A 27,361-nucleotide genomic window follows, 5' to 3' on the forward strand; every position below is an offset into this window, starting at 1 on the left:
CTCAGAAGACATTAGTTTTATATAAAGGGATCAGGTCCCTGAACCCACCTATCTTTGCTAAGAGCTCACAGTGAGGAGGAGGAAGGAGATGGCATGAGACAACGGGCCAGGCTGAATTCAAACACAGTGTATTACAGATTTATAATGTGATGCACTCTTTAAAACCTTATTCTTGTGCATGCCACTTAAGTACAATAGGTTTAATATTGTAGCTTTAAGTCTAGCCCAGTTCTTTATCATTATCCTCAATCATTTCAGCGTTAGATAGCTTTACATATCTTACATATAATTATCCCATTCAAAGAATCTGTCACCCTCCATTGTAGAAAGAATATTACTCATCCATCACAAGAACTCCTTCTTCTCCCTCGAACTTGTAAAGAATCAGTGGTCTCCCTCAGCTTGTTTGCCTGTAGTTGTGCAGCTCTACCATGCAGACATAGACCAGATTCTCTAAATCTTATGTAAGCAAAAGGTCTATATTTGCAGCTCATATCACCAGTGTCACTGACCTTTTGCTTGTGCCTGCTTCTTGCAGGTGATGCTTGCAGGGGTTCCAGCTAAGCTGTGCTGACACACCGACTCACCACACACGATAAATGGCTGATAAAGAGCTGCTCATGCATGCATATAAAAAAAGAAAAAGCACAGTGCGAAGGCATCAACCCTTCACAGACAGGCACCTGTATTCATACTCATACATTCCTTTGTTGCATTTATCAAGACGGTGTTAATAAGTGCAACACAAAGTGTATTTAGTGTTTTCTAAAGCAAGGAGAAGTTGCATGTTGACTTTGGCTGGTGACAGGACATCTGACATCTCACTTTTCACCTCCGTCTTATGCAAGACAGCCTCAAGGGAGTTCCCTGAGGGCCTCTGTGGGCCCGAGTGTCCTCCCTGGGGGGGAGGTATGGCATGGAGGGAACAGAGAAGGAAGATGGAAAGATTGGAAAGAGGAGATGGAGTCATGCATGTACAAATACCCAAACTTTTGCTGACCTCTGTTTTCAGGCTGGGGTACACTTGAAAAACTAGTTCAACCATGTGCGAAGGCAAAAGGTCTGACAGCTGCTTCAAACGGCCACACTGAAATAGAAATGACGAGGTGCGACCGTCATTTTAATATGGGGATAACGGTGCCTATTTTCACATTCATCCATAGCGTTATGCTTATTTGTTTAGAGAAATTGTTGTGTAAAGAATGAAAGAAGAGAGAGAATCTTAAACTTTTCTTGCTTTCTCACTTCCACATACCTGGTTGAAGAGGCCATTCATGTCTGATGTTGCAGAAATTGCCAGTTGCAGCTCTTCCACTTCTGACTTCAGAAAGATGTTGGGGGGGTCCAACCTAGACAAAAGTTAAAACTTACATTGTACACCAAGCCCTTAGTCAGTATGAAGTCCTCTGTAAAACAACCGTCGGTTCAGAGCGTCATTTTGAAAGGTGGGATAACTTGGATGGTGAGGAGGAGCAAATTATACCCTGTTTTATGTCTACGATGCAAACTAACGTCAACACAGCATTACTTTATATTAAAGGCTAGCAAAGCTGGTAACTTGACTCAATTTGACATTAGACACTACTGTTATAGTGTTGGCAAGCAAATATATAGCGTTAGATAACTTTCTAATTGGCAACTACTTTATTACAGTTTGCCAGTGCAGGCTATCATTATGAGTTTGTTAGAACTTATAGAGTACCGCTCTATTACCCTGTGTTGAATTTGATGGTTTCACCATTCGATTCCTCAATGTGGACTTCGCATCGTAACTTTAGAGAGAACTGACATATAGCTGGTGCAACAGGCCATGGGAGCATAGTGTCCTTGTGGACATTACATAATATCCTCGTGGAGTATCATTTCTTGCATTCACAGTGCTTCCAGACTGTATGCAGATCTATGTGTAAGTTCTCTGACATGGGATATTTGGTATCTCATTTGGGAGCAAGGGTAGGAAATGTTCTAGGAGATGTATGGAACGAAGTGATGGCAAACGCTGAATGGTTCTGTCTCCGCTCCCCCTTCGTCTCTGGCTATATATAAGCTGTTCTCGTTAAGAGCAAATATGTCCTCTTATCCTCTGGCACAGAATGTAATTTACCTCTCTTTCTCTCCTACTAAAGGCCTGGGCTGTTTTTAGCTTTGTCTCTGAAGGTTACTTCCTCCAGCTTTCTCTCCATGTTGCAAGAATGTTTCTGTGCTGGTAATTTTCATTTTTTCCTTCTCCAAACCTCCTCGTATGCTTAACCTTCACCCAGAGAGGCCTGCCCTAGTTCCCAGCTTTTTTTTGGCTGAACTTCTTTTGTGTGCCCCATCACAGAGAATAGGTGGGAAATATGGGTTAGGTTAGAAAATCTCCTGACTTCTGGTCTGCCTGGTTTCATTATCTCATACCAGTGCAGTTCCTGCTGGCATGATTAACTCTTTACCTGACTCGTTTTCTCAAGCCCTGCCACTTTCGTTTGACCGACAGCACAAGGCTAATGGACACGGCCTTCACTGGGAGTTTGTGTTGGCATTTGTTTTCACAGCATAAGTCAATCTCTTTTCTGGCATTGCCCTCCCTCTGCTGCCACCGTGCTCTCACCCAGTCTGTGTTCTCAGAGGAGAGGGCCAAATGCCCTTTGATGCCTGCCAGTCAAACAGCTTTACCTCCACGGCCTCATCCTGCCTCTTCATTGTTCTTTCTGTCCTCCTTTTGTCTGATCCGCTTCTTGATCTCTGGGATTTACCGCTGGTAGTCATGATGGTGGGCTCTGGGGTCAGGGTTATGCAACCCTTGGGATTATTCCATGGGACAAATTGAGTCAGACAGGCTGAAGCTTCTGCAGACTGAGGATACATTCTTATAGAGCTGGTTAAAGGCAGGCATGCATTTGCACACATATATATTTTTGGTGTTAGAAGTTGATTGGCTGAGGATTTGTATAAGAGAGCGTCTGATTGAAAGATGCTTTATTTGTTCCTTGTAAATGATTTACCTAATAACTGCGTTTTAAGCCAGTTACGTAAGTCCTCCTCCTCTTCTCTTTTATTTTTTTGACAGTGTCCCTCAGCTTGTGCATACAAGGACAGATGAGTGGCTTCTGTGGCAGTGGCCTGCTCTGGCCCAGATCCCAGGACCCTCGGGATTCCCATAAACCCCCGTCTGTCACTAAGGCTCACTGGGTCTAGTTTCCTTTGGCAGCAGAAAGTGACAGAAAGGGAGCAACAAATGATAGGGGGATTCAGGGAGGAGTGGCTGAGCCTCCTCACACGCACATCCATGCTGGTTGGTGCTTGTCACCCTGGATGGATCTCATATATGTCAGACTTGGTTAATTAATGTTATGTCAACTTACTGCCAATGTTCCACTGAGCTGTAGTGTTGGCCAACACCTCTTGTCCTACTCCCTGATATAACACAAGTTGGGCAGGGTGCCAAATCATTACTCTAACATTTCCAGTCCAATTTTGAGTGGGTTTTATATTCCTCTGCATCGAACCACTTGCTCAACTTTATGGTGTCAGAACTCACAGAGTACCTTCACAGCGAAAAACGTCTTTGTTTATGTCTCTGTGCCACCAACACTTGTGGCCGGAGGCATTATGTTTTCAGGTTGTATTTCTGTACGTCCCAGTCTCACGAATGAGCTATCTCAGGAACACCTTGAGGGAATCTTTGCAGGAGAAGGTGTGGCATGACCTTGCAAAGCCTGTTTTTGGCAAAAGCTCAAGAATTCATGCACTAACTATAGCAACGTTTCACACAAATGTCTCATTGGATAAAATGAAGTGATTTTATATCCAAAAGGTCAACTTCACTGTGACATAAAAACGTTCTGCAAACACGTTTTTGGCCATTTTTCAACACCATAACTCAGGAGCAGAAGGCCAGATTGTGACTATATTTCACGTTTGGTCAGATACAGAAATGGTGACTCTTATCTTGGGTCTCCACCTTGAAACTGTGCTGATTGTTTAGATCCTCTGTGCTGTTGGGTTGAAGATATGTGTGAAGCATCCACCTTTTACCATTTGTTGCTTCTTTGCAGCAACATCCATATTTGAAGCGTTGCAGTCCACCACAGGCTCACTGGTTTTGCTGATATTGAGCTTCAGGTGATTGTTGTTGCACCATATGATGAAGCTCTCAATCACTCCTCTGTACTCCTCTGTAAAAATAATCCCTAAGTGAGACAGCCTGTTTCTCACTGGAAATTATTTACTGGGATCATACTAATTATTCTGAGTGAGTACACTGAGTGTACTGTATGTCTCACTGTGTATGAGTACAGGATGTACTGTATATATTTATATGTCTCATCTCCGCTGAGGTTACTGGAGAGGAGGGATCTTGGACAGTTCTGGTTGTAGGTAAATGATGTCATGTCCCACACATCACCGGTGACGCAGGGCAATGATCAGTGGTGTAGTAAAGCACATACGCACCTTCACTATCCTTCTCCCTCACCCACCATTCACAGCGTCATTCACAGCAAAAAACCTGCCTCAGTCATTTGCCCACTAAATGACCTCAACTGCAGCCATCACCACATTACCACAGAGGCCCATTGCTGCGCAGCCCTCACAGAATGTCATTAACACATTTCCAATCACCTCCTCCACTTTCACACCAAAATGCTGCAGTATCTGATAGTGGTATGACTGTTTGTCAGATCAACTGGGAACCATTTGTCCTTCACAGCCAGTCTATCCACTGCTGAGAATTAACACACATCCTCCAGTTGCACTCTGTAGAGATGCTGCGTTTTATGTAATCACAATAATCTGTCAATGGTCACATTCTCTGTACTTACTGAAGAGAGGCATGAGACCTGTCTTTTTTATATTGGCCTCCAGACACTTCTTACTTTTTCAAATGCTTTAAAAGAGACTAAAAACTACAATCATTTCACTGGAAATGATTACTCCGTCAATGCATTTGTCAAAATGTCAGCCCAGTTGGACTTCAGGAAATGATGTCTAGTGAGTAAGCCAATAAGCAAAAAAAAAAAAAAGAAGGAATAATCAATAAGCACACCAACTGGTCAGACTGACAAAGAGGAAGCAGTAAGGTCCCTACTGTGAAATGTGGAGGTGAGAATTTAGCAAGAAGACTCTTCATTCATTCATATATTTAATCACTTGATTGTACTGCTTGTATATTGTTTGATCACAGTAGATTCAATCAGCAAAAGCTATTTCAGGCAGGTGATGCTTCCACTGTATATATGTATATTTAAGTAGGGTTTAAGCAACACAAGTATACTAATGCTAATAAATGTATGTATTGCTAAGAGCAATGCTAATACAGTCATTTGGTTCTGATTCATATTTATAAATGAATTAGTGAATAAACAACAGATTTTGTACCATCCAGTGTTATGCAGTTTAAAATCACACGTCCACCTCCTCAGTGTGTTTTGGGAGCGCTCCATCTCAGCTGCCTCTGTATCTCTATATCTGTCTGGTATTTTTCCACTGAATTTGTGGAGGGAGATGAGGTGGCGGGTCCTTCATCACAATGGCTTTTTTTTTTTTTTTTTGGGTGTACCTTAAGAAGCATTTACCCTTCATCCTGCCTCCTTCCTTTTCATCTTCCTTCACACCACTGCAGCACTCGGTGGGCTCGGAAAATTCCACACTGCAGCAAAGAGAGGGGTGGTAGACAGAGAGAGAGGGAGAGAGAGAGAGAGAGAGAGAGAGAGAGAGAGAGAGAGAGCAGGTGGGATGCTGAAGGGAACGGATGAGAAATTGCTCGAGAGGAATAATCTATGATGTGAGATTTTCAGTATGTCGTGGGAGAAACAAGTTTATGTTCCGAATGATGCAAACTGTCAGTGAGATATGTGAGATCAGGGAGACGGAAGATGTGTCTGCATCAGTAATTATGAGTAAGTGCACATGCAGATAAGGAGGGGGAAACATTACACAGCAAAAATGAGAAAAACACATTTTTTGAAGACTGTATCTCCACTGTATACTATCAAAATACAAAGACATAATACAGACAGAGTTGCAAATTAGAGGACATATAAATAATGATGTACTATTTCATATGAGAAGCTATTATTGAAGACGAAGGAGGGAGAGTTGTATTAATCTTGAGGGAATGAGTGATGGAGGGATGGAGAGGTGCAGTTCTTCGGTAATAGTAATCTCTGCAGAAACGTGCATCCACCATCACGTGCACAGAGAATAAGCAGAAAAGCACCGCAGTACCCAAATACTGCTGCTTAGAGCTTGCACCCACTAACACTTAACTCAGAGCTGCAGCTTTAATGTACACCCATGCTCCCATACTGTACTTAAATTCAAATTATGACAACACTATTTACATTAATCACACAGATGTATGCAAATATATGACTTTTACTTTCTCACGTCTATTCATATACAAAATTGCTGTTGATTTCAGCAAGTTAGCAGTGTTAATTTATTACCAACTAGACAAAATGACCAAGAATCCATTTATTGCACAAAGGTTATTATATTATGACCTGCATCCACCTGGTACAGGTTGTTTTTCAATGCATTGAACTGGGAGCAGCAGAGACTGGCAAACATGTTAGCAAACAGCAAATTTACACATTCAGCTGTGAAGGAGCAAAAGGTCCTCTTAATGGTTTTTAAAGCTCTTAATGGTCTTGGTCCTAATTATTTATCTGATTTGCTTTTGACATATGTGCCCTCTAGAACTCTCTGGTCTTCAGGCAGCACCCTTTTAATTATTCCAAAAGTTTTAACCAAAACATATGGTGAGGCCTCCTTTTACCATTACGGCCCGTGCTTGTGGAACAAGCTGCCTGAGGACCTGAGGAAAACAGAGAATGTGGACATTTTTAAAAGCAAACTCAAGACGTACCTTTTTAGTCTGGCTTTTAACCAATTTATTTATTTTATTTATTATTTTTAACCTTTTAGTCTGCTTCTTTGAATTTTATTTATTTATTTATTTAATCTTTTTAGACTGGTTGTTAATTGAATCTTATTTATTTGATTATTTTTACCTTTTAGTCTGGTCTTTAACTGATTTTTTTTTTTTTAATGATTTATCTCTCTGGTGGTCTATGGTGTCTTTTATTTGTTGTATTGCTTTTATGTAAAGCACTTTGGGCTGCTCCTTTGTATGAAAAGTGCTCTATAAATAAAGTTTGATTGATTGATTGATTCAAAATTATCATTCATTTGTAGTAGTGTGTCCGTCCACCTGACAAATATATTGCCAGTGTTCACTTTCATCTTTTAACTCTGTTTTTGGTCCCTACCAGCTCCCGCAGGAAATATCCAACTTCTGTAGATGCTAAATGCTCCACTGCTTCCACCAGCTAGTTGCTAACTGCTTCTACTGCTTGGTGACGATCAGGTAGCATACGGTGATGAAAACAGCTGCCTCCTGTGGCTGAAAACAAGGTTACAAGAGCGAAAACAGTGAACTTCCAGCTGAACATTAAACAATGAGCTGAAACTCCGACTCTGAGGAGGAGAGCTGCTAATTTTCTGTAGGTTCATCAGTGCAAGCGATGCCTTTGGCATCATCCCATTGTTTTCAGATTGTCATTTGATTTTGCTGACAATCTCAAACAGACTAGATACCAATGTCACATTGAAACACACTCAGGGCCAAGAGCCACAAGACAGACGTCACAATGTGACAAATCAATTAAGCACCCTCAGGGATCTGTTCCATGCAGATTGATTCAAAACAACTAGTCTAATGCGTTATTGATCAGCATCATGCAGTTTGCAGATGGACTGACAAGTGGCTGGAAAATGTGGGAAGATTGTGACACGTGAATAGGAGACGGGTGTGCGTCTAGCACTCATATTCAGTCCACATTTGTAGACACTTCTATTTATAATGAGGCTCAGTCCTAAGTGCCACTCATTACAGTTTATAGCAGTGCTGTTTTAGGAATGATTTAAATTGCAAAGAGTGACTCAAGCTGCAGGGAAGTTCTGCTTTTTGAAGTCAGCACTTTCAGGTTTGTCGAAAGTAGAAATGAGTAAACTTTTTGTGATGCTAGTGCAGGAACAGAGGAGCATATGACTCAGATACACACTGAAAATATAAAATAGGACATGTTCAGGTTTATGATCTCAAGCTACAGTGCTTTATATTTTCAGCTTTATTATCATTTGTCATTTGGTGAAGGGTAAAACACCTTCAAATACACTTTCAGCTGCAAAAACACCTAACACTTAATATTTAAGAACTGAATTTCAAAGACTGACATTCCAGCAGCTAAAGCTCATGTTTATACATTTCTGCTATTTATCTAAAATCTTACCTGAAGGTCTGGTACATTGCTCTGTAATGACATGAACAGAGAGAAGCGATAAAAGGTTTTATAAGACATTCTTTAGACTTTAAGTTAAAGCAGAAGTCGCTGTTGGAATCCAACAGTATGCATCATGAAAATGCTGCTCAGCCTCAAGTTTACAGCTGTGAATTATTCAGTTCAGCTGTGCCCTGAAACTTAAACAGCCAAGCTCTTGTTGCAGTTAACCTCGACGAACAAATCTTAGTTCCTGAGTCTGACTGGCCACTTTTTTCAGAGATGCTCAGTCTTTTGAGAAAGGGAAACAGTTGCATAGAAACTGGTGTCACTGTGTGTTTCTCCACAGCCTCTGATTAATGACTGGTGTCTAGACTGGGCAACACTTCAGGTCTCTCACATTCCCTCCTGTTCATAGTGTGCAGTGCAGGCTAATGTGGACACTAGTGTATTTTAACTTTTTATTTCCATTTTCCCATTCCCCCATAAACTCTGAGACTAATAAACATGTAGCTCTGGATCACATCCACATGCTGAATCTGATTCTAAGTAAGGTAATACCAGGAGGTCTACTTACATTTCTGGATCATTAATGGTAGTTTGGGGAATACATTATAGTTCTCAAAGCGCTCTTCCATAACTTTTGTGTACCAGGAGCACATGAGGCCGGGACCTCTCTCTTCCTTCTAACTCGCTCCAGAAAACTGTCATTTTCAAATAAATTGCTGATGTGAATGACACTGGCAGTGACTCAACGCACCTCAACAAAACCATCTGGACAGTGTATTAAGGAACTCATTACTGACTCAACTAAGGAACAGTGATTGCACATGGCGGCCGGTTGCGAACAAAACCCTCGACCCTGAGCTGTTGTTGTTGTCTCTGCTGTTGACCAACATCCATTTCGTCAGGCCAGACAGTGAACGCAGCAGCAGAGTCAATAGCAGCCTCATCTAAAGTGCTTCTGACTGTGTGAGATATTGACGGTTTCTCACTATGATAGTGCTAATTAGGGGTATTGAGGCACAGACTGGCCAGTGCTAATTAAAACCAAATAAAACTGATGTGGTGGTCAGTTTGTTCTTGTCGAAGCAGGTACCGTAGTGACAGCTGTGGTCCACATTGACGGATCCACATGGCATAGCAGCCTGAGTGAAGTTCAGCATTTGTGAGTTGTACGGAAAGCTGGATGTATTCCAGACCTCGCCTGTCTGCACAGATCAATGCTGCAGTATCTGCATGGGAGTGGAGATGAGGAAGCTGACACGATGTCCCATTTAGGAATACAGAGAGGTCTTTCATAGTTGCAGAGAGACAGTTGTATGCCCAGTTAGCATCTCGAAAGAGTCATTCCTCTATTTATTTGTTTAGAGAAGGCACCTGAAATGCTTTAAGGCTTTAGAAACATTACCCATCCAAGCAGTTTGCTTGCCTCAAAACTTCTTTTTTTTTCCTGTAGCAGTCTGGCTATGCACATTAGGCTGGAGATACCCTTGCTTTTAATTATGTGTTTGCATGTGCATGATGGCTTCCTGGCATACCCCGCATCTGTTTGGAGCGTCAGTTGTGAAATTAATGCTACTCAATATGCACATATGCAAAGATTTTTTTACCTATTAAAGGGAAGCAGTAGCAGAAACCCCCTGTGATGATTAGCCAGCTACACAAGGTGTGTACATGTCTGTATGAGTTCCAAGTGATGTGAACAAAATATGAGCAGAGCAGAAGTTATATACAGTTAACAGCTAAACCATTAGCTTAGTTTTATTGGTCTGGTAGGCCTTTAGACAGAGATAACACTGCACACAAGTTTTATGACCAATCCAACTTAGCCACAACACTGGGACAAACTGACGCAATGTTTTTTTTGTGCAAAGAAAGGAATAACTTAATAAATTTACAAGAGGGGACAAATAATAATACAGTTTCCCCTAATTGAACTCACAAAACTGTTAGATTTTTAAAGGGAGTCTGGGATCAGGCTGAAGTTACTGTTTTTATAAAATGTAATAATTTTCCCATCATTAACATTTTTGCTTTTTTCAGAGCAATAAATTCATTCATAAGAGTGGACTAATGATGAAGAATGTGACGTTGACACGTTTCACAGAGTTTCTTAAGTTTTCCGTTAACTCAACAACTCAAAAATCTCAGCGTTTTTTTAAGGGATTCTGGTAATTTCTCCCCAGGTGACAAAGGAGTTTACTGCAGTTATTGTGCTCTTGAAACTGTGCTCCAAACACCTCAAATCAGCTGCACAACAGTATTGATTTGACCCAGTGTTCGCTGTCTGAGCATACTGCAATTTATTTTGCAGTTTCATCTGACTTGTGTTTTTCTGTAACATGAAATCCTACATTCACCACCGAGGTACATTTTGCAAGTTCAGAGCTGAAACTAGTGGTGGGGTCACTATTGCTAACATAAATACAGTTAATTGTTAGAGAAGAGAGAAACAGCAGCAGATGACTGAGTGAGTGTGAATGATGAGATTAAAAAATAAATATTGCAGTAAACTAATGTTTACATGTAGCTGTTTCTCTAACCTGGTCAATAAGTATTTAATGATAACAGCTGTGAAGTATTCTGTTTCTACTCAACATAAATACTAATTACTAACAACTACTAATATTTTTAACATCACAATTCATAATCTGGAAGGCAAATTAATATTCTTTGAATGTAAAAAGGTGCCAGAGTGCATAAAGAAGCATCCAAATAAAGCTTATTTCTAAAAAAAAAAAAAAAAATAGAATAAAAAATTGTGCTGTGGGACCCCCGCACCCCCTTACAAAATGTCCTTAAATCCCAGTAACGCCCCCATTGTCCTCTAGTGGTATCCTTCAGCTCATATGTGTGTGAACAGCTACATTTAGCCAACCCGTTGACTATGTGAACACGAGGTTAAAACGCTAGTGCCTCCGGCTTTACTTGTTTTTACTTAAACTGAAGTTTTTGTCACAGTAAAGCTCAGCTCACTGTTTTAGTCAAAACAGCGACAACTTTGCCGAGCAGCAGTTTGCCTGTCTCTCATCTGTCTTACCCTCAATTCTTCAACTTTCTACTGACTGCTCTCTTAGAGCAAAAATGGCCAGAAAACTGCAAAAGATGCTGAGAAACTCTAACATTTGAGACTTTACAAACCTTTTTGATTTTCTACCCCCATTCCTCAACTAGTCTCATTAATTTGATTGTCAGTGTGAACTTTTCTGTGAAAGCACGGCTGTGTGTCAATGTTTCTCCAGGGCCACCACTTCTGAACACACTGTACTTTGCGTCAATATAATGTCATGAGGTTTATAGTCAGACTGGATTCACTGGACTCTTACATAACACAGCAGGAGCACACAGGACTAACATTCAACCCTCCCTCTCTCTCAAACACATACATCTGCACAAATGCAGACATGCACACACAAGCCCAAGCAACATACACATACACATACACACTCACACCGATATGTGAGGGAACTCCAAAAGTCCTTCCATCTGCAGACTGAAAACAAAAACATGCTCTCTATGTACAGCCAAGAGGGGAGGAGCCTTGATTCTGACTTTTAACAGATGATGTTTATCCCACTTTTCCTGGAAAAAGAAAACTGGTGCACAGCAAAGTGCACTCGACAGTGTGAGAGCATTCATGTCATGACCTTTACACCAAAAACTTTTCAGCATCCACCAGCTCATTCTGTGTCAGAGCACAAAAGACAAAACAAACAAAGTCATTGTTTTATCTCTACTCATTAATCTGAATTAGAGGGACAAGCAGATGTTGTCTCTGTCCCAGATACATACCAAACCCTCTGACTGAGCCATTCATCCACTTCCCACTCCATTACATGATGTCTTAAGGTTTGCAAAAACTTTAAAAGAGTATTCATTTTGAGGAGTAGAAATTGTGGAATTTTAAGATGAAGCTCAGTTTTGCTCAGCCATGAGTATCTTCATGTGACCCAATGAACTTCAGTTTCATGGAAGTCCTTGAATGGTAAATGTCTCTCAGCTCTGTTTGTTTTGGTCTGATTCTTAAGTGTGCACGAGTCTGAGCTCCGACAGAATGTATACTGTGTGTGTGTGTGTGTGTGTGTGTGTGTGTGTGTGTGTGTGTGTGTGTGTGTGTGTGTGTGTGTGTGTGTGTGTGTGTGTGTGTGTGTGTGTGTGCGCGTGTGTGTGTGTGTGTGTGCGCGTGTGTGTGTGTGTGTGTGTGTGTCCGTGCATGAAAATCATAATATTATGGTTCTAGATTTTGGCAGTTCTAGGCAACACGTGACATCCTGTGCAACACGTGGAGAGCAGGAGGAGTGGTTTTGTTTGTATGAATCTGACTCTCGGCCTGTTTGGGTCATATGGAAGTCATTAATGTACAGTGAGCAGTGAGACGTGCACACACTCTCATAATTAACAACTCACACCATGTCATTTTCACTAATCCATTCCACTGCAGTCCTCACTCAGCTCCACAGTCAATCCCACAGATTGCATTCGTGAAACTAGTTTAGTGACTTTTAGTTCAAAGGTGACAGCTCTTGATATTTATGCTTCTCCATCGCTGTCTATTAACTCCAGGTTTTGAGAAAGCCGCAGGGAAGATACCAGAGATAAAGCTGGCCATGTTTCACACAGATAAAAAAAAAAAACTGATGTATGCATGGAGGTTAGAAAGTTTGTTTTCTTTCTCTCCACAGTCTCCACCCACCGAGGTTTTAAGGCATGTAGGCATGCTCTCTGTCAGTTCTGGACAGGATCCAAATTTAAACTCTCACAAAGCTGCATCTCATGAAACTTACTTTGTTAATAAATGCTTATTTCACCGTCACCAAACCAAATTTAGTTTGTCTTTAGTTGATTTCTTCTGTACTATGCCCGTTTAGTTTTGCAATGTTGACTGTATTTAGAAGCAATGACTTGTATGCACAGTGCACACACTGAATGTTCATCCACATGTAGTTGATTCGCATATCAATAAGGGGAGAGGATTTAGCCTTGTTCTTTGTGTTCAGATGTTGAAAAGATGGGAATTTTGAGTTTACATCTTGCTTTGTTTTCCCCCCCGTATCTGTGCGTGTCTGTTACTCACAGGAAACCTTCTCTGTGCTTTGCAGCCTGCTCCTAAATAGCGGAGGCGCTGACAGCTCATTGGACTGTGGGTACAGTGAGAAGTCACAGAACAAGGATTACTGGGGCAAAAGGGAACTTTGTTTTGGAAAAAGGACCAACAATCACAGACATGGACGGACTTTTTTGATCTTCTACTATTATACATGGATATATTTTAATTTAATTCAGTATTGGTTGTTTGAATCTTATTGTTACTAATTATCTTTCAGAAAAATAAAAAGTAGGCTAATGTGCATTCAGATAAAGAAAATTGCACCTTTTTCCATAATGTCATATCCTTCTTATTTCAAAATGTTGGCAGTTATTTGCTGCAAACTCCAGAAACACGTGTGCTGTACGTGGAAAATAAATGGGGATATTTTCAGCTTGAAAACATGATTTCAGAAAGATTTTAATGCTACAATATCAGGAAAGATGGACATTATTTGCAATGAGTTGCTGAGCAGATATGTGACGTGTAAGAGGCTGCACCTGCTATAGATATGCTCAGCAAATCCCTGAAAGCGCCGACTCATTCTGGTGCACTTGTCCGAGACTACGTGAGAGTAGAGAGAGGGACAGGATGTGGGGCAGGAGGGGGTGGGGCAGTGGGAGTCTGTCTGAGACCGAGCACGTGTAACAGACTTGGTGCGGCGGCTTGGAAAGTACCCAAGGGCCACATGCATGACAGAACCTGGGTGCCCTGATCCTGCACAAGGGATGTAGACCTCACTACATTTTGGGAGCAAACAGAGCTCAGGGTCCCCACTATCAATGCAGAGCACCCCATTTTTAGTTATTTATTAGAGGTAAGGAGTCATGGGTAAGGTTGGGGAGGCGGGTGGCCACTTTGGCAGGGTGTAGGTGTGTAAAAATGTGTCAGCAGAGCTGTAACAGACCACCTGACAGGAGCCACAGGAGCTATATATAACCTGAGCTGACGTGTGATAGTTGGTCCTGCTCATGTTTACATAAAGAGTGAAATAAAAGATGGAGAAGAAAGCAAAGGCTGGCTCAACTGGCTTAAGAGTAGGTTGACACTTGTATCCAACATCACACAGTTTGTTCAATATTAAAGGCTAGCATGACACTTCTTTCTGGAAATGTAAACCCTCACTTTCATAAAGCAGTTAGCATCCTAGCCTAATTTACCGTAACGTAATAAAACCTGGAATATCTCTTCCCACACTGCTCATATACAGTACAAGCTGCCCTCCGAGTTCCCATGGCGCTCGTGCGGAGCTAGCATTGATCCACTGGGTGCAGAAACTGGGCCACAACACTGAGGCAGTTAAATGGGTTTTATTATTTATCACACAAGCATGTGAGTGATGCCTTGTACAATATGCAGAAACAGAAGCTGTGACGCTGCAAGCGATGCGTTTGCCAACACACACAATCATTTCATGATTCAGTGTAGCATGTGTGTTTACTAACACATCCTGAACACACCTTGAACAAGACCCACCCCCTGCAAACTAAGAGGGGGCAGTCAGCTGCTTCCGCCAAAGTGGGTCAGGCAGTGACAAGTTGGTCACTGACAGGCTGGACCTGTCAGGCTGATAGCATGGTATTATCTCCTACAACATATGGAGGCTGCAGCAATTTTAAACACTGCTATTATCTGGTGTTGAGACTTCTTGTGACTGCATGCATTTATCTGCACTTGTTAGGAGCTTTCCTGCTGGTGCTCAGTGCACTAAGCATTGCTAATGTTGGCACACCATAAAGTTAAGCATGTTCTCAGCTTTCACTCATATGCGCATGATACGCAGAAGATTCTACAGCTCACTTCTGCACTATCAGTGTCTTCAAGTTAACTTGAGTTCACTTATGTTAGGTTACATAAATGTGTTTTCAATTCTCCCACTGCATGTATCCTGGAGGAAGTTGGTTTATAGGAATTATCCAGGCCAACAGCTTTTCCCCTCTGGCTATAGACCACTGCAGCACATGCCTGTGCACACATATATGTTACAATTTAATGGGAGTCAGGAATGCGCTTGAGGAAGGTGTCAATGGACTTGAAGAATTTGTTAAACGCAGTTAAAGTTGTGAGGTTGCTGAGGTGCTCTCCAAAGCCATGTTTTGAGAAAGTAAAGGAAAGCTATCATCAATGAAGCTGGCACATTGATTGGGTTCATATTCCAATGCTGTCAACTTACTTTGAAGATCACTGGTATCAAAATGATAGAGTTTATATAAACCCGCAACCTCTATTTTTATCAGTCTGTGTAAACTGCTGTCTGTTTTTTCACTCTTCAGCCTCTGCTTTTGATAACCCTTCCCTGTGTAAACAATCCTTAATTGGCCGGTTTCTGACATACTGTGGCTCTTGGCCGTGAGAGGGTTTATTGCAGAGCCAGGCCATTGCCAAGTTTTGATATTCGCATGAAAATATGTCTCATCAATAGAGGAAGTCATATCCCCACAATGGGTTGTTTACTTACTGTATATTACCCTGCCTCACGTTTTATGATTGCATTTATGGTTAAACCAAACATCCTCATTGCCATCCAAGAATCACTCATGTTTGTCAATGACTGATACTAAATGAACTGTTCATAGAATAATGTGCTTATTACTATAGTCATTTTCTTGATACAAGTGGAACAATCCACATTCTTTGATTGAAGACAATTCTGAAAATTGCATGGAGATCTTCACTTGTAAAACCAAGTTGATAAGTTGTTATGGAAAATGTTTGTCACTGGTATGTTTTTATGATGTTGGTAGATAACCACCAGATGACAAACAGGTGTTTTGATTGTAATTTCATTATAAAACAGTCAGTGTCCAATGATCAGATGAGCCTTTTTTCCATCGTCAACAAAGTAAAAAACAGAAGGAATGATGTGAGGTGTGTGGGCGGTGGAGACGATTGCAGGAGTAAACAAGGCTGTCCTTGACTTGGCATTGGGTGTCAGAGTACCAGCAACACTCATCACTATCAACACACTTATGTACTAGACTGGCCTGTAGCTTAAATGAAGGAGGGAGCACCCGGGCCCATCCCCTTTCTGCAACAAGCTCCCTCACCCATGTTTCACTTCCTCACGTGTCTGAGATTGAGGGGGAGGGCCTCTGGATACAGTGGAAAATGGGATGTCAAGTTGGCAGAAAAACACTGTTGTGATTTCCCCCACAGAGGAATTTCAAGGCACTCCTTGCCTCACAGTATAAATTTTACCCCCCAATGTTGGCTGTACTCTGCTGTAACCACACAGTCCTTCACTCATTACCTCAGTGGACAAATAGTCCACTAAAAGTCTATGATTAGGCCATAGATGCCCAGTGACCTGACGTTGCCTACAACACATGTAAGTACATGACACGGTGAATAGTAGCTCCATTTGGAAGCAACCAGTTTGTCTCTTTTCTCTTATAAAACCAAAAAATACTGTATGAAAACACTTGGAATAAGAGATAAACTTCACATTCGTTGAAGTCCTGAGCATCTGTTGTAGCAGGGACCACCACAAACCTGGTTTTGAGTACCATGTGCAGTGTTTATATGTTTGTCTGAGGACAGATTTTGTCAACATGATAATGTCACAATAATGCAGTCACAAAAATGTACCCCCTCCCCCACCCATGCAGCCGTCCATCCCCCAACCTGACACCAACAGCCCAAATACTTTTAAGTCGCACATCACTGTATCCCAGTTTCAATCATTCCAGTCTGCTCTAAGACAGAGAGACCCCCGTCAGTGTAGCACGCAGCTCCCTCAGGACCAAGGTCTACAAAGAGCTGGCAGACCTGCTCACTGAGGCTGTAGCAGATGCTGTGTTGTCCATTGCGAAACCTCAAGAAAAATGTATGCATGTCTTCTCAATCTCCATTGAAGAGCAGCATGGCCGCTCTCCTGAGCTTTTCTATGGGAACCACTGAGGCTGCCTCATCCACTGTGTGGGAAGGGAGGTTTTTTGTGGTTCCCACAAAAAACAGAACCAGGCAAAAAGCAGCCATCTATTACCATACAGTATTCAGAATAATCCATTAGAGAAACTGGGCTAAACTGCAGACAGATGAGTGATCAACTGCAGAGTGATCACTGAGGTCATGGGGATAACATGGCAGAGCGAGATGGGTCACACTCTCTAGGTCACAATAGTCTAGTTCAGTATTGTCTATGCTCTGTACAAAAGCAAGTTTATACAAAAGCAGCCACACAAAATTCATTAATTCAGTAAGGGCTTGATTTGGTCAGCTATTAATAGATTCCCCTACGCAATGTTACATCTCACCTTTACAGTGTTGTATGGTGAATCAACCATATACTGTCTACAGTCAGTAGTATCTTATTGATATCAGTGAGATAAGGCCGGATCAGTTAGCAGCAGCAGAGCACGGCACAGAAAAAAAGGAAGAACTAGGGATGCCCTGATCCAACAAATTTAAAATCATTGGAAATTGGAAATTGTTGTAATTGTTGTAACTAGATCAGGGAGAAAGTAATGGCATGAACACTCAATGTTACAATGGCCTTGTCAAAAAACTGTATCTAATGTGGATCGGTCTGTAAAAATGTCAGTATTGGGGACAACTGGTGCATCCCTAGGAAAATGAAAATATTTCTCCATTTTATTTCTCTAAGTGCTGATGCGTTTGTACAAGGCTGACTTCTGCTGCATCTATGGTGGGCTGAGTTTACAATGCCTGCCATGTTTGTAGAAGGCCACCCATTATACAATGTGCATGGAGGAGGTCGTTGGACGTTGCATCACTGCTGTGCTTCATAGCTGGCTTGAGGGCCCTGTGTCACAGCCTGGACCTATTGTCCTTGGGCACAGACCCATAACATGAGAGGGGACTCCGTGCAAAGCTGACATAACACTGACGCATCACTGAGGCCAGAGTGACTAGGCTAGAAAGACCTCAACTCACACACATGAACACACACTTTCTTGGGACCTTCATTCTGTCATTTTAGTGGGAATTGCTGAGTCATGGTTTGTCCAAAGAAATAAGGTCGAATAGTTTAATGATTAACCTTAACTCAGTTTCACTATTAATGGCACCATAATTAAGTTATTAAAACACACATTTGTCATTCTGAAAGAATCTAGAATAAGATCTCTGAGCGTCTTTATTTGACTGAAGGCCGTTTAGATCACACACACACACACACACACACACACACACACACACACACACACACACGCACACACACGCACACACACACACAGAAACACTGCTGAGGCCCATTCTACACCTTTGCAATCACACCAGTAAATCCTTCACACGGTAACGTGAAACGCCCGCGTTTTTTTTTCCCGAAAGACAAACTGGCACAATTAAGTCAGTATTGTTCTGTTGATCCTGGGATCAGAATGTCTGGGAAGACCAGGGTGAACCTCCTAACCACAGCCACAGAAAGAGAAGAGTGGGTGCCCTGTTCAAGTTCGCATTGGTAATCCCACTGCAGAACTGGAACATCAGAGATTAGAGTGTGATTAGGCTGTAACCGTCCAGTGACCTGAGCCTGCCTACTGTACCTCAGCTTTGTCTGGCCTGGCACACCAGTCAGACTCATTAGGTCGACTGCCACTCACAAAGAATATCCAGTTTGGGCTCCACATCTGAAGCTTGTTGGGTGAGCAATGACCCCTTACTTTACTTTGGTCCAGAATAAAGGTAGCAAAGGCTGGCACACCAGAATATAGAGCTTTCACAGTTATCTTACCCACTAACCTGCATTTTTTTTTTACTTTAAGTTTAAATCCTTGCCATTGGTACAGTATCTTTCCAGATACTACTCGCAGCCAACACCAAATATATTTGTCTCTGGAAAATACTAACGCTGGGGAAAATGCAAACTAGATTTTAGGGCTTTACACCACTGAGAAATGTTCCATTTCACAGTGTCTGGCAAAGTTAAACAAAACTTAGTAACAGATGCCCACAAACATTGCTCTCAGGGCTCTATTTGTATCAGTGACTACGAACTCAGTTGTCTGCGCTTTGAATTTGTGTTACATTGCAAAATGATGTTGTGATGATGCTCTGTGAATATAGGAAAAGTGCTTTAACGGTGCTCTGCTTTGTCTATAGTGTTGCACACAGCTAGTTAGACAGTTAGATCCTGTTCAAAAATGCTGTCTTCTCGCTTATTTTAATGAGACTGGCCAGCAAAAACAGCTGGGCCAGGCTCCACCATTGCCACTGCATAATGCAACATCATTGGCAATAACATGCTATGGTCAGTGAAACACCTGGAAGTGCACATTTTTCTGAGTGGCCAATAGCAATACTGCAACACAAAAATCCCCTGTGGACCAAAATGCATCATCACTGCACATCACCATTGTAAAAGAAACATATTAAAAACTGTTAACAGGAGAAACCAAAACTTTCCCAGAGCCTGCTTGGAGGATGAGATGATGGATCACTGTTTTTCATGCTTCTTTGTTGGAAAGCCACGCCACCAGTGTCCATAGTTACTGACACCAACGCCGTTACTTCAAATAATATTTGATATTTGATATGTCCAAAGATCATGTTGGGGAAGAAGACAGGGATGTGCATGTGTAATCCATTGTACAACCTGTATTACCAGGGTTTTGGGCATACTCTGTGTGTGTAACTTTCACTCGAGTTATCTTGAAGTAGTACAGTGCTTCAGATTCAGGGAATTATTATTATGACTGGACTTCCTGGGCCGTACACCATTTTCCCACTATTACCTGTAGCAACACTGATGCAGCCGTTGTGCTTTCTTAATACAGGCCTAGCTCTGGTCCAAACACGGCCTCATCTTGAGCCCATTATCATAATGACAAGTGCCCTACTTGGAAAGAGAGTTTACATTCCTATCCAAGTCACACCTCAGATTTCATTGTTCAGCATAATTAAACCCGAGAGTTGTTTTGGCATCATGTAGTGCCTCCTCATATGACCTACTCAGTTTGTGTCTTCTGATGCTGGAGGCTACGCTTCCAAGTCATAAACATGGACCCCCATTGGTGCCGTCCACTTTTTGTGCCAATGGTGTAATACAAACTCTTTCCTTCTAAAGGTTCTCTCAGCCATACTTCTATTAAAGACTAATCGTGCAAGGTATTTATTATCACTTAAACTGATGTTTAAAATCCACACAGGTAACACATTTAAACTGAAATGATATTTGACATCCACTACTACCAAACACACCTTCTTATCAGTGAGACATAAAAACATGAGTCGAAATTGCAAAATGAAAAATAAATGGCTTGTGTTCAGTGTCCTTCCTGCCTTCATTTTCAGTTCTCTCCTTCAGTTTGCTAACAGGGACATGTGATGTTGCAAGTCAAGATGAAAATTAAAGTGCAGCCTGTCTCCAGAGTAACAAGAGCGATGAAACTTGCATGTACATTAAAAAAAAAAAAAAAATTAGAAAATGCCGTCAGTGTTTTGTGTTTGTGTCTAGTATTTTTCCTGCTCTCCCCTCCCCCCTGTTTTCTCTCCTTCCTCTTTGTTTGCGTGATCTGCTTGATCCTCTCCTAGGTGCCTTGTCTCCTCCCAGCGACAGCCGCGGCTCTGTGATTGGCTGTTTACGGGGAGAGGCGGGCCTTGCTGACTGCTCGTGCTGTTTTTCTGGCTGGTGGATCAGCTCAATCGTCAGTTTCGGTAACAGCCAGGCGATGAGGACAAGGACAGTCATTGCTTACAAACGTTTTTAGTAGCTTCAAGGCTGCACATATATCGTCTTTTATTACACATACAAACACGGAGATTATCCAGCCCCACGGAGGAGGTTTATTATTTGTCCTCCGACAAGCAAAAAGAAAGGAAATAAGGGATTTTGTCGCTGCCTTCGTCCTTCCTGTCAAGCCCTTTGTTTTTCACTGCTGCGCTCGAGCAGGCGACAAGTAGCGCCCCCGTGCGAGCCAACAGAGAAGAGCTCGAGGATAGGGAGCCAAACGAAAGGCCGAGCTTGTTGCCTCCTGAGCGACGTGGGTCCCCCCAGCTCAGTTGTCCGATGCGGAGTGAGGATGAGTCCCGCGCTGGAAGCCCTCATGCAGGCGGACGGGACTCCTTATCCCGGAAAAGGGGTGATGCTTGAGCCCTTCGTGCACCAGGTGGGAGGCCACTCCTGCGTGCTACGGTTTGGGGAGCAAACAATCTGCAAGCCCCTCATCCCTCGGGAGCACCAGTTCTACAAGAGCCTCCCTCCAGAGATGAGGAAGTTCACCCCACAGTACAAAGGTAAGACCCCCGTCCCAAATCTGGAAGGAGTGTCGAGCTGTCTGTCCAAACAGCGTGTGTGTGATGGTGTGTTGGGGCCTGGCTTTAATCCTTTTTTCTTTTTCCTTATGTCCTATATAATACTGCTTGTAATATATGTTTTATTTGCTGGATTTAATATTACATTGAGACAAAAATGCGTTGGTTAAAATTATATGGATGTTGTTGTGCTTTGGGTACAGTGTGGTTGTAACAGATTGGTGCAAGGACTCACAGAACATGGTGTACACATCACACCACAAAATGTATTTTCATATCTATAGATAGATACATTCCTGTTTGCAGAGGCCTCATAATGTGACTGGAGTACAGTGTCCCGTATTGAAGAAATTGGCAGCTACCACAGGGTTCAAGGTGGGGTTTCAAGTGGCATCCAAGCTGGTGGTCGGTCTACCTGCCAGGATGAGCCGTCAGACATCTTTCAAGTGCCGTGTCTGTCTTTCAAGACTGCTGCCGTTTCAGGATGAGAAAGGGATCAAAAATAAATTAGGCAGATCACCAGGGGAGTAGTTTACAAGTCAGTCGAGGAGATTTCCAGGTCTGGTTACAGGTGCACAACAGAAACATGGACACAAATACACATTTCACCTACACACATGCTTTAATTGGAATATCATGTGTCCTGGTGGAGTCAAGGCCCACAGCCTCTCACGGTTTCATGCACAGACACAGATAAACCTAGTACATACTGATACGTTCAACTTTATGCGGCCGTGTGACGGAGGTAAGACGCACGGGTGGTATCTGACTCCTCAGTAATGCAGCATGGGACTATAAAAAGAGCCACACGAGGAGTGGGATTTGGAGATAAGGTAGTAGAAGACCTCTGGGGCCTTCAAATGCACCTCAGCAGTGACGCTCTTCTGTGTCTTGCGTTCCACACAGTAGTATGAAGAAGATTTGTTGCTCTGCTTTTTAAAAAGTAATTTCTTGTGTTCACTACCTTTGCATTGAGATAAAGAAATTTCAACAGTATCTGATGGTTTCAGGGACACCTTGCAGTGGCCTGTAATGAGAATAAGGAAGAAATTCATTCTCGTACACTCAGTGTTCACAAAGATGTAGATGTAGATTAAGACAGAGGGTTTGAATTCCAAGATACAGACATGAAAGAAGGATTGGACAACCAGAACTTCGGATCCAATAAAGCTATAGATGCTGATAATGACCAGCAACCCCTGCTAATATATTGAGGTCAATTAATGCTCATTGGGCTGTAAAAAAATCTTAATTGATTGACTGATTTATGAGCCCTTCTTGTGAAGTAAGATGGAGTGACTCACAAGTTCCCACACTGGCTAAGGTGGTGTGATGACAGAGCAGCAGTGAATGGACAACGCAATCCATAAGGACAGACTTCAGGGCAGGGCTTCCTGCAGGGTGGTGACGTCAGCGCACATGACATCAGCCAGGCCTTGGCCTGCAGAAGAAAGGTGGATGCTGGGTCCCCAGGCCTGCCGCCTCATGCAAAGACACTACAATGCATTTTTAAACACTGGCTGCATTTGGGCAGGTTGTCACCAGAGTACTCTGCGATGTATTCTGTTGCTCAGTGGCTGTTTTGCAGTATGCCTCTGCCATGTTGGATGCAAAATATTTGCCTTTCGACTGGGATGCTGTGCGTCCATATCTCTGTGACTTTCTCTCTCGATCAGTTTCGACCACATCTCTCCTTCCTGTCTGGCATTTTATCTGTATCAGCCGCTGCAGCTGTGATGTTTATTCTCAGTGCAACACCTCCCCCACCCCGCACAGAGATGGGCAACACACAGGTCCTTTTAGGGACTTTCAGTGGGGGCTGGAAGGGGGTCTACCCGAGTGCCTGTTTGTGGATCATGTAGTAGATTAGTGTTGACATTAAAGTACACTGTGTTTCCTTTAAGCCCCTCTACCCCTCTCAGGGTTGACACCTTTGAACAAACTGCATCTTTAATTGTTGGTCTTGTTTCATGTATTGTGAGCAGTGTAGACAGACTGAGTGTCAATAAATGATGGTGTAGCGTTGATTATCTGTAATGTGGTTCAGCAATGCTTCTCTGTAGCTTGTTTAGCTGTTGTTCATGTCTGTTTTGTATGTGGAAAGTCAGAACTGTACTTCATTGCAGACTGATTGAGACTGTTTGAAATTTCTGTGTGTTTCACAATTGTTAAATAAACGTCCTGCTCAGTTTGACACGTTTCAGTCTTTTGTGGTATTTTATGCCTGTTCTTTCCTCAATAATGAATCACATAAACACTGTTTGTGCTCTGACATGTTGCTCTTGATGTGAAATGCTCCATTTGTTAATGTCCCACTTCCATCTTTCTGTCACTCTCTAGTCGCAGCTTCCATATGACATATTAATGTGTGTTTTTGTGCAAATGGCTGTATGAATGTGTCAGTGTCTCACTTCTCAATGTTTCTCACCCTCCCTCAGGTGTGGTGTCAGTTAGCTTCGAGGAGGATGAGGAAGGGAACCTGTGCCTCATCGCGTACCCCCTGCACAGCGAATCGGGGGACCTGGAAAATAAAGATCCCTCAGCAGACTGCGAGCCCAAGAGCAAGATGCTGAAGTGGAGCAACAAGAAGCAGTCCTCCTTGCTCCTGGAAAATGACAACTACAGCAAAGAGAGAGCTCGACACAGCCGTAAAGAAGACAAAATCATAAGGTGAGGGGGCTTGTCATGGCAGCTGGATGTTTTCACAGACAACAAGACACTTCATGAATGAGATCTGTAACACCAAACCTGACATGTCTTCTGTGTTGTCCCCGTTGCAGTTATAATCGTGATGACATGCAGCAGCAGCAGCAGGCGGAGGTTCTCTACTTCAGCCTGGAGAAGGGCAACGTGGTGCCACAGATCAAACACAACCCCTGGAGTCTCAAATGTCACCAGCAGCACCTTCAGAGGATGAAGGAGAATGCAAAGCATCGCAACCAATACAGTATCCTTTCATGAATGAACAGACGTACCTGGGTTCGCAGTGAAGAGGGACGGCTCTTATCATAATAACACGAGCATGTTTACACATTGTGTTAGTTTAAGTCCTTTGCTGCTGTGTGATCCTTGACTCCCTTTCACAGAATTTATCCTTTTGGAGAACCTCACATGGCGTTACACAGTACCGTGTGTTTTAGACTTGAAGATGGGAACTCGCCAACATGGGGATGATGCATCAGAGGAGAAGAAAGCCCACCAGATCCGCAAGTGCCAACAGAGCACATCTGCCTCTATTGGCGTGCGACTCTGTGGCATGCAGGTACGGTAGAGATGCGGCACGGCTCCTCTGCATAAATGCTCGTAAATATTGTTTACGTGTGCAGCTGTAGTGCTCATGTTTCTGTGTCACCTGCAGGTGTACCAGTCAGACTCGGCCCAGCTGATGTTCATGAATAAGTACCATGGCCGTAAGCTGACACTTGCAGGCTTCAAGGAGGCTCTCTACCAGTTCTTCCATGATGGGCGTCGCCTGCGTCAAGAGCTGCTGTCCCCGGTGCTGCGCCGTCTCCGAGAAATGCAAGCCGCCCTGGAGGCCTGCGAGTCCTACCGCTTTTACTCCAGCTCCCTGCTCATCATCTACGACGGAGACCCTCCCAGGACTCCCAGTAGACCCAGACACCGTGGCGGGGAAGAAGGCGATGAGGATGAGCCCTCTGATGAAGAGGAAGAGGAGGAGGAAGAAGAAGGGGCCTTCGGTTTCCCTCGTTCCTCCTCCGCCGGTGGCAGTGCTGGTGTGCCCGGAGGGAGCAGCAACAGTGGCAGCAGTCGCTCCTCTCACGGCGCCGGAGAGGCCAGCAGCCCCGTGGTCGATGTGCGCATGATTGATTTTGCTCACACCACCTGTCGGCACTATGGAGAGGACAGCGTGGTGCATGAAGGCCAGGACAGTGGTTTCATCTTTGGCCTCCAGAACCTGATCACCATCATCTCCCAGCTGGAGGATCACAGTACTGACTGAGGCTGCACTGGAGCCAACCTGGTATAAATTTTAAGCACGGGAAGAGCTCACTGAGCTGAAAACCCGCTACCATAAGGTGCATCGTCCTTATGCCTACACGGGGGTCTGACCCTCCTCTGCTCGGAGGGAAGATCAGGCACCTCGGGGTCAGGGGGGAGTCGGTGTGGTCGTTGCTGTGCTCTCTTACCTGCCAGAGGACAGGGCTGCCTTTGCCCTCACTTGCACTTTTCTCTTTCTGAGACTGCTTCTTTTCTTTGTCATACGTGGTAGGAGAGCTGTTGTATGAGGCGGTGGTCTCTCAGCAAACACAGGGACTCCTGTAGCATCGTGGGACCCTTCTCCTCCTCTCCTCCTCTGGTACAGATGAGTTTTTTATTGTTATGTTCTCTCTGAGAGAGAAAGAGCGAGGCAGAGATAATTGAAGTGTAGTTGTAGGAGCCTGACGTGGTGCTTTACCTGTGATATGACATGAGGGGTTTTTTTGGGGGGGTGGGGGTGAAGTTTGGACTACCGGTCCCAAACAGCACAGCACATTGTTAATGGCGAAGTTGACTGTACAAGCTGACCGTGGCTGGCTAGGCCAACAGCTTTGTAGCAATTGACAACTTAAGCTTGTGGGAAGGAGGTTTTGTGTTTCTACTGGTGTTTCCTATGACCCTCATAACAAACCTGGTTTGTGAGTCCACCGGGCACTGGGATTTACACTTTTTCTGGTGGAAGAACAAGATTATTTAGGTCTAGAAGAAGGGATTTGCCTTTTTTCAACAGTTGTTCTCAACTGTACCCTTTTGCCTATAAACGAAAGACTTTTTGCTACGGGGATAATGTCCTTGTTTTGTCACTGTCTTTGTTTTTGTCTAATTTTCTCCTCTTCATTCCTGAAACTTTGACTAAACAAAGAGAATATATTGATTTAAAAACACTAGCTACAAAGACTATATAGAGACTATTTATTTGAAAGGATTGTTTAAAAGCTTAAAAAATGGAAACAGCTACATTCCATATTACCACTCAAAATGTTCTGTTCTGATACCGACTTTGATTTATTTTAATATTGCAAGAGCCGATACCTCTCTTGTATACCTGTGTGTTAAGTGTCTTGGAAAATAAAGGCATTCATTTGTGGTAAAAGTTGCCGTCCGTCTTGTGTTCATTTACAATATATACTGTTTGTGACTAATATGCATTCACTGGACAGGAAGTAGTGAAGTGGGGAAAGGAAAATGAAACGTGAGCAGGATGCTGACACCAGATGTGAGTGTTGTAACAAAAGGAAGCAGTGCTGTTGAAAACATGACTCATCCTTTGTGTTGAATACTACAGAAAACATTGACGATATACCATAACCTCGTCATCTTTACCCTCCACAGTACAACTAAAAACACTTGTTGTTGAGTGATTTATCTCTTCCTCACAATACACACAAAGAGGAATGAAGGACCTTTAACCCTTATTCCAAAAAAATTGGGGCACTGTAAAACATAAATAAATAAATGTGACAGTCAAAATGCTTCAGCTGGTGCAGAAGAACGAGACAACAAACAGAAAAAAGAAGAAAAAATGGTCTTGTTTATTGTCATTCATCCAAATACAAAGTACACAGCTGAGCGAAATGTTCCTCACAGGCCCAAGGTGCTACTACACAAATAATAAGAATAAAAAAGTCAAATAAAATAGAATGGAAATTCAAGAAGCCGTATTGTAAGTCGTAATACTGCAATGAAATAAAACATGCCCGTATGGAGTCCTATATAAACCTGGTCAACAGTTGAGTCAGGACATAGCCAGCAACCTCAGGGCTGATTGTACTTAATACATTAGTTCTTCTCTGGC

At 42.9% G+C, this 27,361-nt stretch overlaps 1 protein-coding gene across 1 annotated transcript; it reads left to right on the top strand.

Annotated features, from left to right (window-relative positions):
* The first annotated feature begins 20,552 nt into the window (after positions 1-20,552).
* ip6k2b (inositol hexakisphosphate kinase 2b) lies at positions 20,553-26,659 on the top strand. The gene is made up of 5 exons (XM_070958860.1): positions 20,553-21,549; positions 24,006-24,237; positions 24,348-24,514; positions 24,654-24,829; positions 24,926-26,659. Exons 1-5 carry the CDS (start codon positions 21,336-21,338, stop codon positions 25,526-25,528), a joined length of 1,392 nt encoding a protein of 463 aa, XP_070814961.1. The 5' UTR covers positions 20,553-21,335; the 3' UTR covers positions 25,529-26,659.
* The last annotated feature ends 702 nt before the right edge of the window (positions 26,660-27,361 follow it).

The sequence above is a fragment of the Chaetodon trifascialis genome, chromosome 3 (assembly GCF_039877785.1).
Source record: "Chaetodon trifascialis isolate fChaTrf1 chromosome 3, fChaTrf1.hap1, whole genome shotgun sequence".
Taxonomy (NCBI): Eukaryota; Metazoa; Chordata; class Actinopteri; order Chaetodontiformes; family Chaetodontidae; genus Chaetodon; species Chaetodon trifascialis.